General features: G+C 36.5%; 1 protein-coding gene across 1 annotated transcript in view; it reads left to right on the top strand.

Moving 5' to 3' along the window:
* lad1 (ladinin) overlaps positions 1–13,050 on the top strand; it is a 126,738-nt gene extending 113,688 nt beyond the window's left edge. Inside the window, exons 11-12 of the mRNA XM_046344851.1 lie at positions 10,001–10,225; positions 12,584–13,050. Of these exons, the coding sequence (XP_046200807.1) occupies positions 10,001–10,225; positions 12,584–12,685 (327 nt within the window). The 3' untranslated portion in view covers positions 12,686–13,050. The remainder of the gene's footprint in view (positions 1–10,000; positions 10,226–12,583) is intronic.
* Positions 13,051–13,310: the final 260 nt, after the last annotated feature.

The raw sequence follows: 13,310 nt of genomic DNA, 5'->3' as shown, positions 1-13,310 counted from the left end.
GAGTGAAATAGGGACTCTAATCAGGGAAAAGGATCGGGAACAGGTGTGGGAAGACTAAATGATGATTAGGGGAATAGGAACAGCTGGGAGCAGGAACGGAACGATAGAGAGAAGAGAGAGCGAGAGAGTGAGAGAGGGAGGGGGAGAGAGAGGGATAGAAAGAGGGAAAGAACCTAATAAGACCAGCAGAGGGAAACGAATAGAATGGGAAGCACAGGGACAAGACATGATAATAAATGACAAAACATGACAACATCACATAACAACACACAACATCACGTAACATCACACATAACATCACATTACACATCACATAACATTATACATAACATCACACAACATTACACATAACATCACATTACACATCACATAACATTATACATAACATTACACAACATTACACATACCATCACATAACATCACACATAACATCACACATAACATCACATTACACAACATTACACAACATTACACATACCATCACCTAACATTATACACAACATCACACATAACATCACACCTAACATTATACATAACATTACACAACATTACACATAACATCACATAACATTACACAACATTACACATACCATCACATAACATCACACATACCATCACATAACATCACACATAACATCACACATAACATCACACATAACATTATACATAACATCACACATAACATTACACATCACATAACATTACACACAACATCACACAATATTATACGTAACAATATACATAACATCACACATAACATCACACATAACATCACACATAACATCACACATAACATCACACATAACATCACACATAACATCCCACATAACATCACACATAACATCACACATAACATCACACATAACATCACACATAACATCACACATAACATCACACACAACACAACATTATACATAACAATATACATAACATCACACCTAACATTACACATAACATCTCACATACCATTACACATAACATCACATTACACAACATTACACAATATTACACATACCATCACATAACATTACACATCACATAACATTACACATCACATAACATTATACATAACATTACACATCACGTAACATTACACATCACGTAACATTACACATCACATAACATTATACATAACATTACACATAACATTACACATAACATTACACATCACATAACATTATACATAACATTACACATAACATTACACATCACATAACATTATACATAACATTACACATCACATAACATTACACATCACATAACATTATACATAACATTACACATCACATAACATTACACATCACATAACATTATACATAACATTACACATAACATTACACATCACATAACATTATACATAACATAACATTACACATAACATTACACATCACATAACATTATACATAACATTACACATCACATAACATTACACATCACATAACATTATACATAACATTACACATAACATTACACATCACATAACATTATACATAACATAACATTATACATAACATTACACATCACATAACATTACACATCACATAACATTATACATAACATTACACATAACATTACACATCACATAACATTACACATCACATAACATTATACATAACATTATACATCACATAACATTATACATAACATAACATTATACATCACATAACATTATACATAACATTACACATCACATAACATTATACATAACATAACATTATACATCACATAACATTACACATCACATAACATTACACATCACATAACATTATACATAACATTACACATAACATTACACATCACGTAACATTACACATCACATAACATTATACATAACATTACACATAACATTACACATCACATAACATTATACATAACATTACACGTAACATTACACATCACATAACATTATACATAACATTACACATCACATAACATTACACATCACGTAACATTACACATCACATAACATTACACATCACATAACATTATACATAACATTACACATAACATTACACATCACATAACATTATACATAACATTACACATAACATAACATTACACATCACATAACATTACACATCACATAACATTACACATCACATAACATTACACATCACATAACATTATACATAACATTACACATCACATAACATTATACATAACATTACACATAACATTATACATTAAATTACACATCACATAACACATCACATAACATTATACATCACATAACATTATACATCACATAACATTACACATCACATAACATTATACATAACATTATACATCACATAACATTACACATCACATAACATTATACATAACATTATACATCACATAACATTACACATCACATAACATTATACATAACATTACACATAACATTACACATCACATAACATTATACATAACATAACATTATACATCACATAACATTACACATCACATAACATTATACATAACATTACACATAACATTATACATCACATAACATTACACATCACATAACATTATACATAACATTACACATAACATTACACATCACATAACATTACACATCACATAACATTATACATAACATTACACATAACATTACACATCACATAACATTACACATCACATAACATCATACATAACATTATACATAACATTACACATCACATAACATTATACATCACATAACATTATACATCACATAACATTATACATAACATTACACATAACATTACACATCACATAACATTACACATCACATAACATTATACATAACATTACACATCACATAACATTATACATAACATTACACATCACATAACATTATACATAACATTACACATCACATAACATTATACATAACATTATACATAACATTACACATCACATAACATTATACATAACATTACACATAACATAACATTATACATCACATAACATTATACATCACATAACATTATACATAACATTACACATAACATAACATTACACATCACATAACATTATACATAACATTACACATAACATTACACATCACATAACATCATACATAACATTACACATCACATAACATTACACATAACATTACACATCACATAACATTATACATAACATCACATAACATAACATCACATAACATTATACATCACATAACATTACACATCACATAACATTATACATAACATAACATTATACATCACATAACATTATACATCACATAACATTACACATCACATAACATTACACATCACATAACATTATACATCACATAACATTACACATAACATTACACATCACATAACATTACACATCACATAACATTATACATCACATAACATTACACATAACATTACACATCACATAACATTATACATAACATTATACATAACATTATACATCACATAACATTATACATAACATTATACATCACATAACATTATACATCACATAACATTACACATAACATAACATTACACATAACATCACATAACATTATACATAACATTACACATCACATAACATTACACATAACATAACATTACACATAACATTACACATCACATAACATTACACATAACATCACATAACATTACACATCACATAACATTACACATAACATAACATTATACATAACATTACACATCACATTATACATAACATAACATTATACATAACATTATACATAACATTACACATCACATTATACATAACATAACATTACACATCACATTATACATAACATAACATTACACATAACATTACACATCACATTATACATAACATAACATTACACATCACATTATACATAACATAACATTACACATAACATAACATTATACATAACATTACACATCACATTACACATCACATTATACATCACATAACATTACACATAACATAACATTATACATAACATTACACATCACATTATACATAACATAACATTACACATCACATTATACATAACATAACATTACACATAACATTACACATAACATTACACATCACATAACATTACACATAACATCACATAACATTACACATCACATAACATTATACATAACATTATACATAACATTACACATAACATAACATTATACATAACATTATACATAACATTACACATCACATAACATTATACATAACATTACACATCACATTATACATAACATAACATTACACATAACATTACACATCACATTATACATAACATAACATTATACATAACATTATACATAACATTACACATAACATTACACATCACATAACATTACACATAACATTACACATCACATTACACATAACATTACACATAACATTACACATCACATTATACATAACATTACACATAACATTACACATAACATTATACATAACATTATACATAACATTATACATAACATTACACATCACATAACATTATACATCACATTACACATCACATAACATTATACATCACATTACACATCACATAACATTATACATCACATAACATTACACATCACATAACATTATACATAACATTACACATCACATAACATTACACATCACATAACATTATACATCACATAACATTACACATCACATAACATTATACATAACATTATACATAACATTACACATAACATAACATTACACATAACATTATACATAACATTACACATCACATAACATTACACATAACATTATACATAACATTATACATAACATTACACATAACATTACACATCACATAACATTACACATCACATTATACATAACATTACACATAACATTACACATCACATAACATTACACATAACATTATACATAACATTACACATAACATAACATTATACATAACATTACACATCACATAACATTACACATAACATTATACATAACATTACACATAACATTACACATCACATAACATTACACATCACATTATACATAACATTACACATAACATTACACATCACATAACATTACACATCACATTATACATAACATTACACATAACATTACACATAACATAACATTATACATAACATAACATTATACATAACATTACACATCACATAACATTATACATAACATTACACATAACATTACACATAACATTATACATAACATTACACATAACATTATACATAACATAACATTATACATAACATTACACATCACATAACATTACACATAACATTATACATAACATTACACATAACATTACACATCACATAACATTACACATAACATTACACATCACATAACATTACACATAACATTATACATAACATTATACATAACATTACACATCACATAACATTACATCACATAACATTATACATAACATTACACATAACATTATACATAACATAACATTATACATAACATAACATTATACATAACATTACACATCACATAACATTATACATAACATTACACATAACATTATACATAACATTACACATAACATTATACATAACATTACACATAACATAACATTATACATAACATAACATAACATTATACATCAATCACATTACACATCACATAACATTACACATCACATAACATTACACATCACATAACATTACACATCACATAACATTATACATAACATTACACATAACATTACACATCACATAACATTACACATCACATAACATTATACATCACATAACATTATACATAACATTACACATAACATTACATAACATAACATTACATTACATAACATTACACACAACATTACATAACATAACATTATACATAACATTACATAACATAACATTACATTACATAACATTACACACAACATTACATAACATTACATAACATCACATAACATTACATAACATCACACATAACGTCATATATGTGACCGACCGGCTCAAATCGGTCATATGTATAAAAATGTGAAATGGTGTTTTTACATTGGATAAAAGTAGAGATTCAGAGCTACAAAATGGTATATCATACACTACATTTGAGGAACATTGGGAAAGTCATTTTCCTTTGAAAGTTGATGAACTTGTAAAACTCACTTTTGAGAAAATGGCCTTTGGATGTTTTTGTACTAATATTGGAGAGCTCTTCTTTGTGTTCACCCATTCAGCATTGTTCACACCCTCTTAAGCTTTAGCCCACCCATCTCTTTATCCTACCTCGTAACACGTGATCCAAGTGTACTTTTTAAAATGTATTTTTAATTTGATTTATTTCACCTTTATTTAACCAGGTAGGCCAGTTGAGAACAAGTTCTCATTTACAACTCCGACCTGATCAAGCAAGGCAGTGCGACACAGAGTTAGTTACACATGAAATAAACAAACGTACAGTCAATAATACAAGAGAAAAAATCTATACACAGTGTGTGCAAATGAGGTAAGATTAGGGAGGTAAGGCAATAAATACGCCGTAGTGGCGAAGTCATTACAATTGAGTGATAGATGTGCAGAAGATGAATATGCAAGTAGAAATACTGGGGTGCAAAGGAGAAAATAAATAAATAACAGTATGGGGATGAGGTAGTTGAATGGGCTATTTACAGATGGGCTATGTACAGGTGCAATGATCTGTGAGCTGCTCTGACAGCTGATGCTTAAAGTTTGTGAGGGAGATAGAGTCTCCAGCTTCAGTGATTTTTGCAGTTCGTTCCAGTCATTGGCAGCAGAGAACTGGAAGGAAATGCAGCCAAAGGAGAAATTGGCTTTGGGGGTGACCAGTGAAATATACCTGTTGTTGAGCTGAGATAAGGCTGGGCTTTACCTAGCAAAGACTTATAGATGACCTGGGTGGGTCTGGCGACGAATATGTAGCGAGGGCCAGCTGACAAGAGCATACAGGTCCCAGTGGTGGGTGGTATATGGGGCTTTGGTGACAAAACGGATGGCACTGTGATAGACTGCATCCAGTTTGCTGAGTAGAGTGTTGGAGGTTATTTTGTAAATTACATAGCCGAAGTTGAGGATCGGTAGGATGGTCAGTTTTACAAGGGTATGTTTGGCAGCGTGAGTGAAGGAGGCTTTGTTGTGAAATAGAATGCCGATTCTAGATTTAATTTTGGATTGGAGATGTTTAATATGAATCTGGAAGGAGAGTTTATAGTCTAGCCAGAGACCTAGGTATTTACAGATTACTGCATCTGTACATAGCCCATCTGTACATAGCCCATCCAACTACCTCATCCCCATACTATTATTTATCTTGCACCCCAGTATCTCTACTTGCATACTCATCCTCTGCACATCTATCACTCCAGTGTTTAATTGCTATATTGTAATTATTTCGCCATTACGGCCTGTTTATTGCCTTTCCTCCCTTATCCTACCTCATTTACACACACTGTTGTGTTATTGTTTGTTTATTCCATGTGTAACTCTGTTTTGTTTGTGTCGCACTGCTTTGCTTTATCTTGATCAGGTCGGCCTACCTGGTTAAATAAAGGAGAAATAAAATGTTAAAAAGTTGTGGGTGTGTCCAGGCTTGGCCCTCACTGACCAGTGAGGATGTGCTCCAAAGTGAAACATGATGGTTGCTTCAAGTTGTGTATTTTCAGTCTTGTATGTATTGCCTTGGAATCAACTCCAAATCCAATGTTAGTCCATTATAGTTTGTTAATTGGCTTACAGAAACAAAATGTAGATCTATCTTTCCTTAATATGTTGACTTGAACCTGTTTTCAGTCCACATTGTTCTATGTAATCATGTCTTCAATGTGGAAATATATACATAGAATTTGCACTGATATAGAGGCTAGGCCCACTGTAAATTGCATTATGGCTCAGCATGGACGTGCACAATGTTGTCAATAAGCAAAAAGAGAGCGAGTAATTTGAATCAAATTCTTAACCAAACTAAGCAACTAGTTTTAAACACACTTACAGGCACCATCATTTCTCCTCTCCTGGCTTTATAATATTAAAACAACTATGAAGGGTTTTACACACATCCAAACTTGTCACCATAGCTGGACATAGAGAGGGTTTTATGTCCAAAACAGGACCTGCATGGCTAAAATAATGTGGGCCTGCCCACAAATCAAATCAAATCAAATCAAATCAATGCATAGATAAAAAGGCAAATCACTTTTGTATTTGAATGGTGATGAAGATTTATTTATATTTGTCTCAGGAGACAAACCCTTTATCAACAGTCTTGACTACTTCACAATTGCTTTGGGCAGACAAAAAGGCCTTCATTGAGAAGACGGGAGTCTATGCTTGGGTTTAAATCAAAATGGTAAAAAACATGATTTAAATTGTTTTTTTCTAAATACAAAGTATGCATGCACCAAAAGCACATTAGTCTTGTTCCATCTTCATATGGACATTGTGCATCACAGCTGAATAGGATGTTTTACACCTTTTACACCTGCATTGTTTGCTGTTTGGGGTTTTAGGCTGGGTTTCTGTACAGCACTTTGAGATATCAGCTGACGTACGAAGGGCTATATAAATAAATTTGATTTGATTTGATTTTAATTTATTTTCTAATTGTTTTAATTGATTTTGTAATTGTTTTAATTGATTTTCTAATTGTTTTCATTGATTTTCTAATTGTTTTAATTGATTTTCTAATTGCTTTAATTTATTTTCTAATTGTTTTAATTTATTTTCTAATTGTTTTAATTGAACCTTTATTTAACTAGGCAACTCAGTTAAGAACAAATTCTCATTTACAATGACGGCCTTCCCCGGCCAAACCCGGCCTACCCCGGCCAAACCCGGACGACGCTGGGCCAATTGTGCGCCCTATGGGACTCCCAATCACGGTCGGCTGTGATTCTGCCTGGATTCGTTTCCGCTGTCATAATTTATGACATAACCAACTGTTGCCACTAGAACCTGCTTTTGGTTGGTTTTAAAAAGCCCTGTAAGCGCTGCCTGAAATTAGCACTTTGGATCATGTTTTTAAGGACACATCTCAAATATTTCCACCCCTCCCATCTGAGCGCAGGTCAAGCTGATATAAGACAGGCATATTGCTGAACCTGGGCTGGAAAATGCCAGTGCGAATGTATTTACATGCCCAAATTGCAAACTAAAGTGCGTTTGACAATATCACTGGAAACACCAGCCGAAAATAGAGCCCTATGTCTGATATTTGTCTCAAATGTTGTTACTCCTGATACTGTCTTGGTTGGACCTGGTCTCTCTTGAAAAATAGATTTGATCTCAATAACACTAACCTGGATAAATAAATAATACTTGTTTAATTAAAATAAAAACGGTCTCTAACCCTTTCCCTCTCTGTCTTACCCTAACCCTCTCTGTCTCTAACCCTCTCTGTCTTACCCTAACCCTCTCTGTCTCTAACCCCCCCTTCTCTAACCCTCTCTGTCTTACCCTAACCCTCTCTGTCTCTAACCCTCTCTGTCTTCCCCTAACCCTCTCTGTTTCTAACCCTCTCTGTCTCTAACCCTTTCTGTCTCTAACCCTCTCTGTCTCTAACCCTCTCTGTCTCTAACCCTCTCTGTCTTACCCTAACCCTCTCTGTCTTACCCTAACCCTCTCTGTCTCTAACCCTCTCTGTCTTACCCTAACCCTCTCTGTCTCTAACCCTCTCTGTCTCTAACCCTCTCTGACTCTAATCCTCTCTGTCTTACCCTAACCCTCTCTGTCTTACCCTAACCCTCTCTGTCTTACCCTAACCCCTCTGTCTCTAACCCCTCTCTCTCTAACCCTCTCTGTCTCTAACCCTCTCTGTCTAACCCTCTCTGTCTCTAACCCTCTCTGTCTTACCCTAACCCGCTCTGTCTCTAACCCTAACCCTCTCTGTCTCTAACCCTCTCTGTCTCTAACCCTCTCTGTCTTACTAACCCTCTCTGTCTCTAACCCTCTCTGTCTCTAACCCTCTCTGTCTTACCCTAACCCTCTCTGTCTAACCCTAACCCTCTCTGTCTAACCCTCTCTGTCTCAACCCTCTCTGTCTTACCCTAACCCTCTCTGTCTAACCCTAACCCTCTCTGTCTCCAACCATCTCTGTCTCTAACCCTCTCTGTCTCTAACCCTCTCTGTAGAAGTCTGAGTCTCTGCGTTCTCCCGACATTGCCCAGAGGACCCTGTTCCTGCTGGATGAGGTTTCGAAGAAGAGATGCCTATTTGAAAAGGATCAGGCAGCCGCTCCGTGCAGCTCTGGGGTTCTCAGACAGGAACCTCGCAGATTCGCGTCTGGAATCTCCGACCGCATCAACCGCTGGGTCAGCAAGACCAACAGACCTGGTGGCTCTGCCCACAAACCCATGGTGAGTACATAGCCCCTCCTACAACTAACTCCACCCACAGACCAAATAGCCCCTCCCACTTATTCACTAGGGTTCCCATAACATTACTAGCTCCTCCTACAACCCCACAGTGTGGCAGAACACTCAGACAACCATCGTACCACGTTTCAGGAATTAGGTCAATTCAGGAAGTTAATTAAAGTTGCCATAGAATGTTATCTGCTTTTATGGATGTGATGGATGATGGCACTAAGCCAAAAGTGGTTTAATGATAAAGGTTATTACCAGGTCTAACCGCTAGATCACAGCTTTATCAGTGCAGCACTAGGGATCCCTGTCTCTGCTCTGACTGTGGATACAGACAGACACACACACGCAGACAGACACACATACACTGACTGACTGACTGACATGTGAAGCGTGTAAGCTGGTGTCTTCACTTGGCCCAACACAGCTCTATCCTCTATGGTGTCTGCACTTGGCCCAACACAGCTAAATCCTCTATGGTGTCTGCACTTGGCCCAATACAGCTCCATCCTCTATGGTGTCTGCACTTGGCCCAACACAGCTCCATCCTCTATGGTGTCTGCACTTGGCCCAACACAGCTCCATCCTCTATGGTGTCTGCACTTGGCCCAACACAGCTCCATCCTCTATGGTGTCTGCACTTGGCCCAACACAGTTCTATCCTCTATGGTGTCTGCACTTGGCCCAACACAGCTAAATCCTCTATGGAGCCTGCACTTGGCCCAACACAGCTCCATCCTCTATGGTGTCTGCACTTGGCCCAACACAGCTCTATCCTCTATGGTGTCTGCACTTGGTCCAACACAGCTCCATCCTCTATGGTGTCTGCACTTGGCCCAACACAGCTCCATCCTCTATGGTGTCTGCACTTGGCCCAACACAGCTCTCACCTCTATGGTGTCTGCACTTGGCCCAACACAGCTCTATCCTCTATGGTGTCTCCACTTGGCCCAACACAGCTCCATCCTCTATGGTGTCTGCACTTGGCCCAACACAGCTCTATCCTCTATGGTGTCTGCACTTGGCCCAACACAGCTCTATCCTCTATGGTGTCTGCACTTGGCCCAACACAGCTCTATCCTCTATGGTGTCTGCACTTGGCCCAACACAGCTCTATTCTCTATGGTGTCTGTACTTGGCCCAACACAGCTCCATCCTCTATGGTGTCTGCACTTGGCCCAACACAGCTCCATCCTCTATGGTGTCTGTACTTGGCCGAACACAGCTCTATCCTCTATGGTGTCTGCACTTGGCCCAACACAGCTCCATCCTCTATGGTGTCTGCACTTGGCCCAACACAGCTCCATCCTCTATGGTGTCTGCACTTGGCCCAACACAGCTCTATCCTCTATGGTGTCTGCACTTGGCCCAACACAGCTCCATCCTCTATGGTGTCTGCACTTGGCCCAACACAGCTCTCACCTCTATGGTGTCTGCACTTGGCCCAACACAGCTCTATCCTCTATGGTGTTTCTCCACTTGGCCCAACACAGCTCCATCCTCTATGGTGTCTGCACTTGGCCCAACACAGCTCTATCCTCTATGGTGTCTGCACTTGGCCCAACACAGCTCCATCCTCTATGGTGTCTGCACTTGGCCCAACACAGCTCTATCCTCTATGGTGTCTGCACTTGGCCCAACACAGCTCTATCCTCTATGGTGTCTGCACTTGGCCCAACACAGCTCTATCCTCTATGGTGTTTCTCCACTTGGCCCAACACAGCTCCATCCTCTATGGTGTCTGCACTTGGCCCAACACAGCTCCATCCTCTATGGTGTCTGCACTCTCTATCCTCTATGGTGTCTGCACTTGGCCCAACACAGCTCTATCCTCTATGGTGTCTGCACTTGGCCCAACACAGCTCCATCCTCTATGGTGTCTGCACTTGGCCCAACACAGCTCCATCCTCTATGGTGTCTGCACTTGGCCCAACACAGCTCTCACCTCTATGGTGTCTGCACTTGGCCCAACACAGCTCTATCCTCTATGGTGTCTGCACTTGGCCCAACACAGCTCCATCCTCTATGGTGTCTGCACTTGGCCCAACACAGCTCTATCCTCTATGGTGTCTGCACTTGGCCCAACACAGATCTATCCTCTATGGTGTCTGCACTTGGCCCAACACAGCTCCATCCTCTATGGTGTCTTCACTTGGCCCAACACAGCTCCATCCTCTATGGTGTCTTCACTTGGCCCAACACAGCTCCATCCTCTAGGATGAATCGGTGCTGAGTGGACAGAATCACAATCTCTCTCTCTCTCTCTCTCTCTCTCTCTCTCTCTCTCTCGCTCTCGCTCTCGCTCTCTCTCTCGCTCTCGCTCTCGCTCTCGCTCTCTCTCTCTCTCTCTAGGATCTGCATCATGTTAATATCCCCAGTAAGCGGAGTGCGTTTGAGAGTGCAGGGGAGGACAGCTCTCCTAACCCAAACCACCACACCAAGGTCGATAAGTGAAGAAGGACTCAATGTAAACGTCCAATTTACAGTTGAAAAGTACATACAGCTTGAGGTAGGGAGAAAGAAAGATGTGGAGGAGGGGAGGAAAGGAGAGGTTAGAGGCAGGTGATTATTTCAACACTTTTAAAGGTGACTGACCCTAGCCTGATTCAGGGAGTTTTGGGATTGTAATTTTAATAAGGTGAATCTTTCTGAACTGCCATAAAATGACTCTAATAGCTATGCCAATGCTCTCTTAATCTGTCTCAAACATAACCCTAATCCTACCATATTAAATCCCATACCCCCTAGCCCCTAAACATAACTCCTAAGAATGTGTCTAACCTTTAACCCTAAATAAAACATTTTATATCAACACTTTATATCCTCCTGGTCTTTATATTTATTTATTTATTTAACCTTTATTTAACTAGGCAAGTCAGTAAAGAAAACATTTCAAATGAAGGCCTACCAAAAGGGCTAAAGGCCTCCTGCTTGGGCTGGGGATTCAAATTAATTTAATAAAAAATAGGACATAACACACAACGCAACAAGAGAGACAACACAACACTACATAAAGAGAGACCTAAGACAACATAGCATGGCAGCAACACAACATAACACAGCATGGCAGCAGCACAAC

Source organism: Oncorhynchus gorbuscha, linkage group LG03 (genome assembly GCF_021184085.1).
Source record: "Oncorhynchus gorbuscha isolate QuinsamMale2020 ecotype Even-year linkage group LG03, OgorEven_v1.0, whole genome shotgun sequence".
Taxonomy (NCBI): domain Eukaryota; kingdom Metazoa; phylum Chordata; class Actinopteri; order Salmoniformes; family Salmonidae; genus Oncorhynchus; species Oncorhynchus gorbuscha.
The sequence above is the reverse complement of the archived record's forward strand: the minus strand, read 5'-3'. Positions and strand labels throughout refer to the sequence as shown.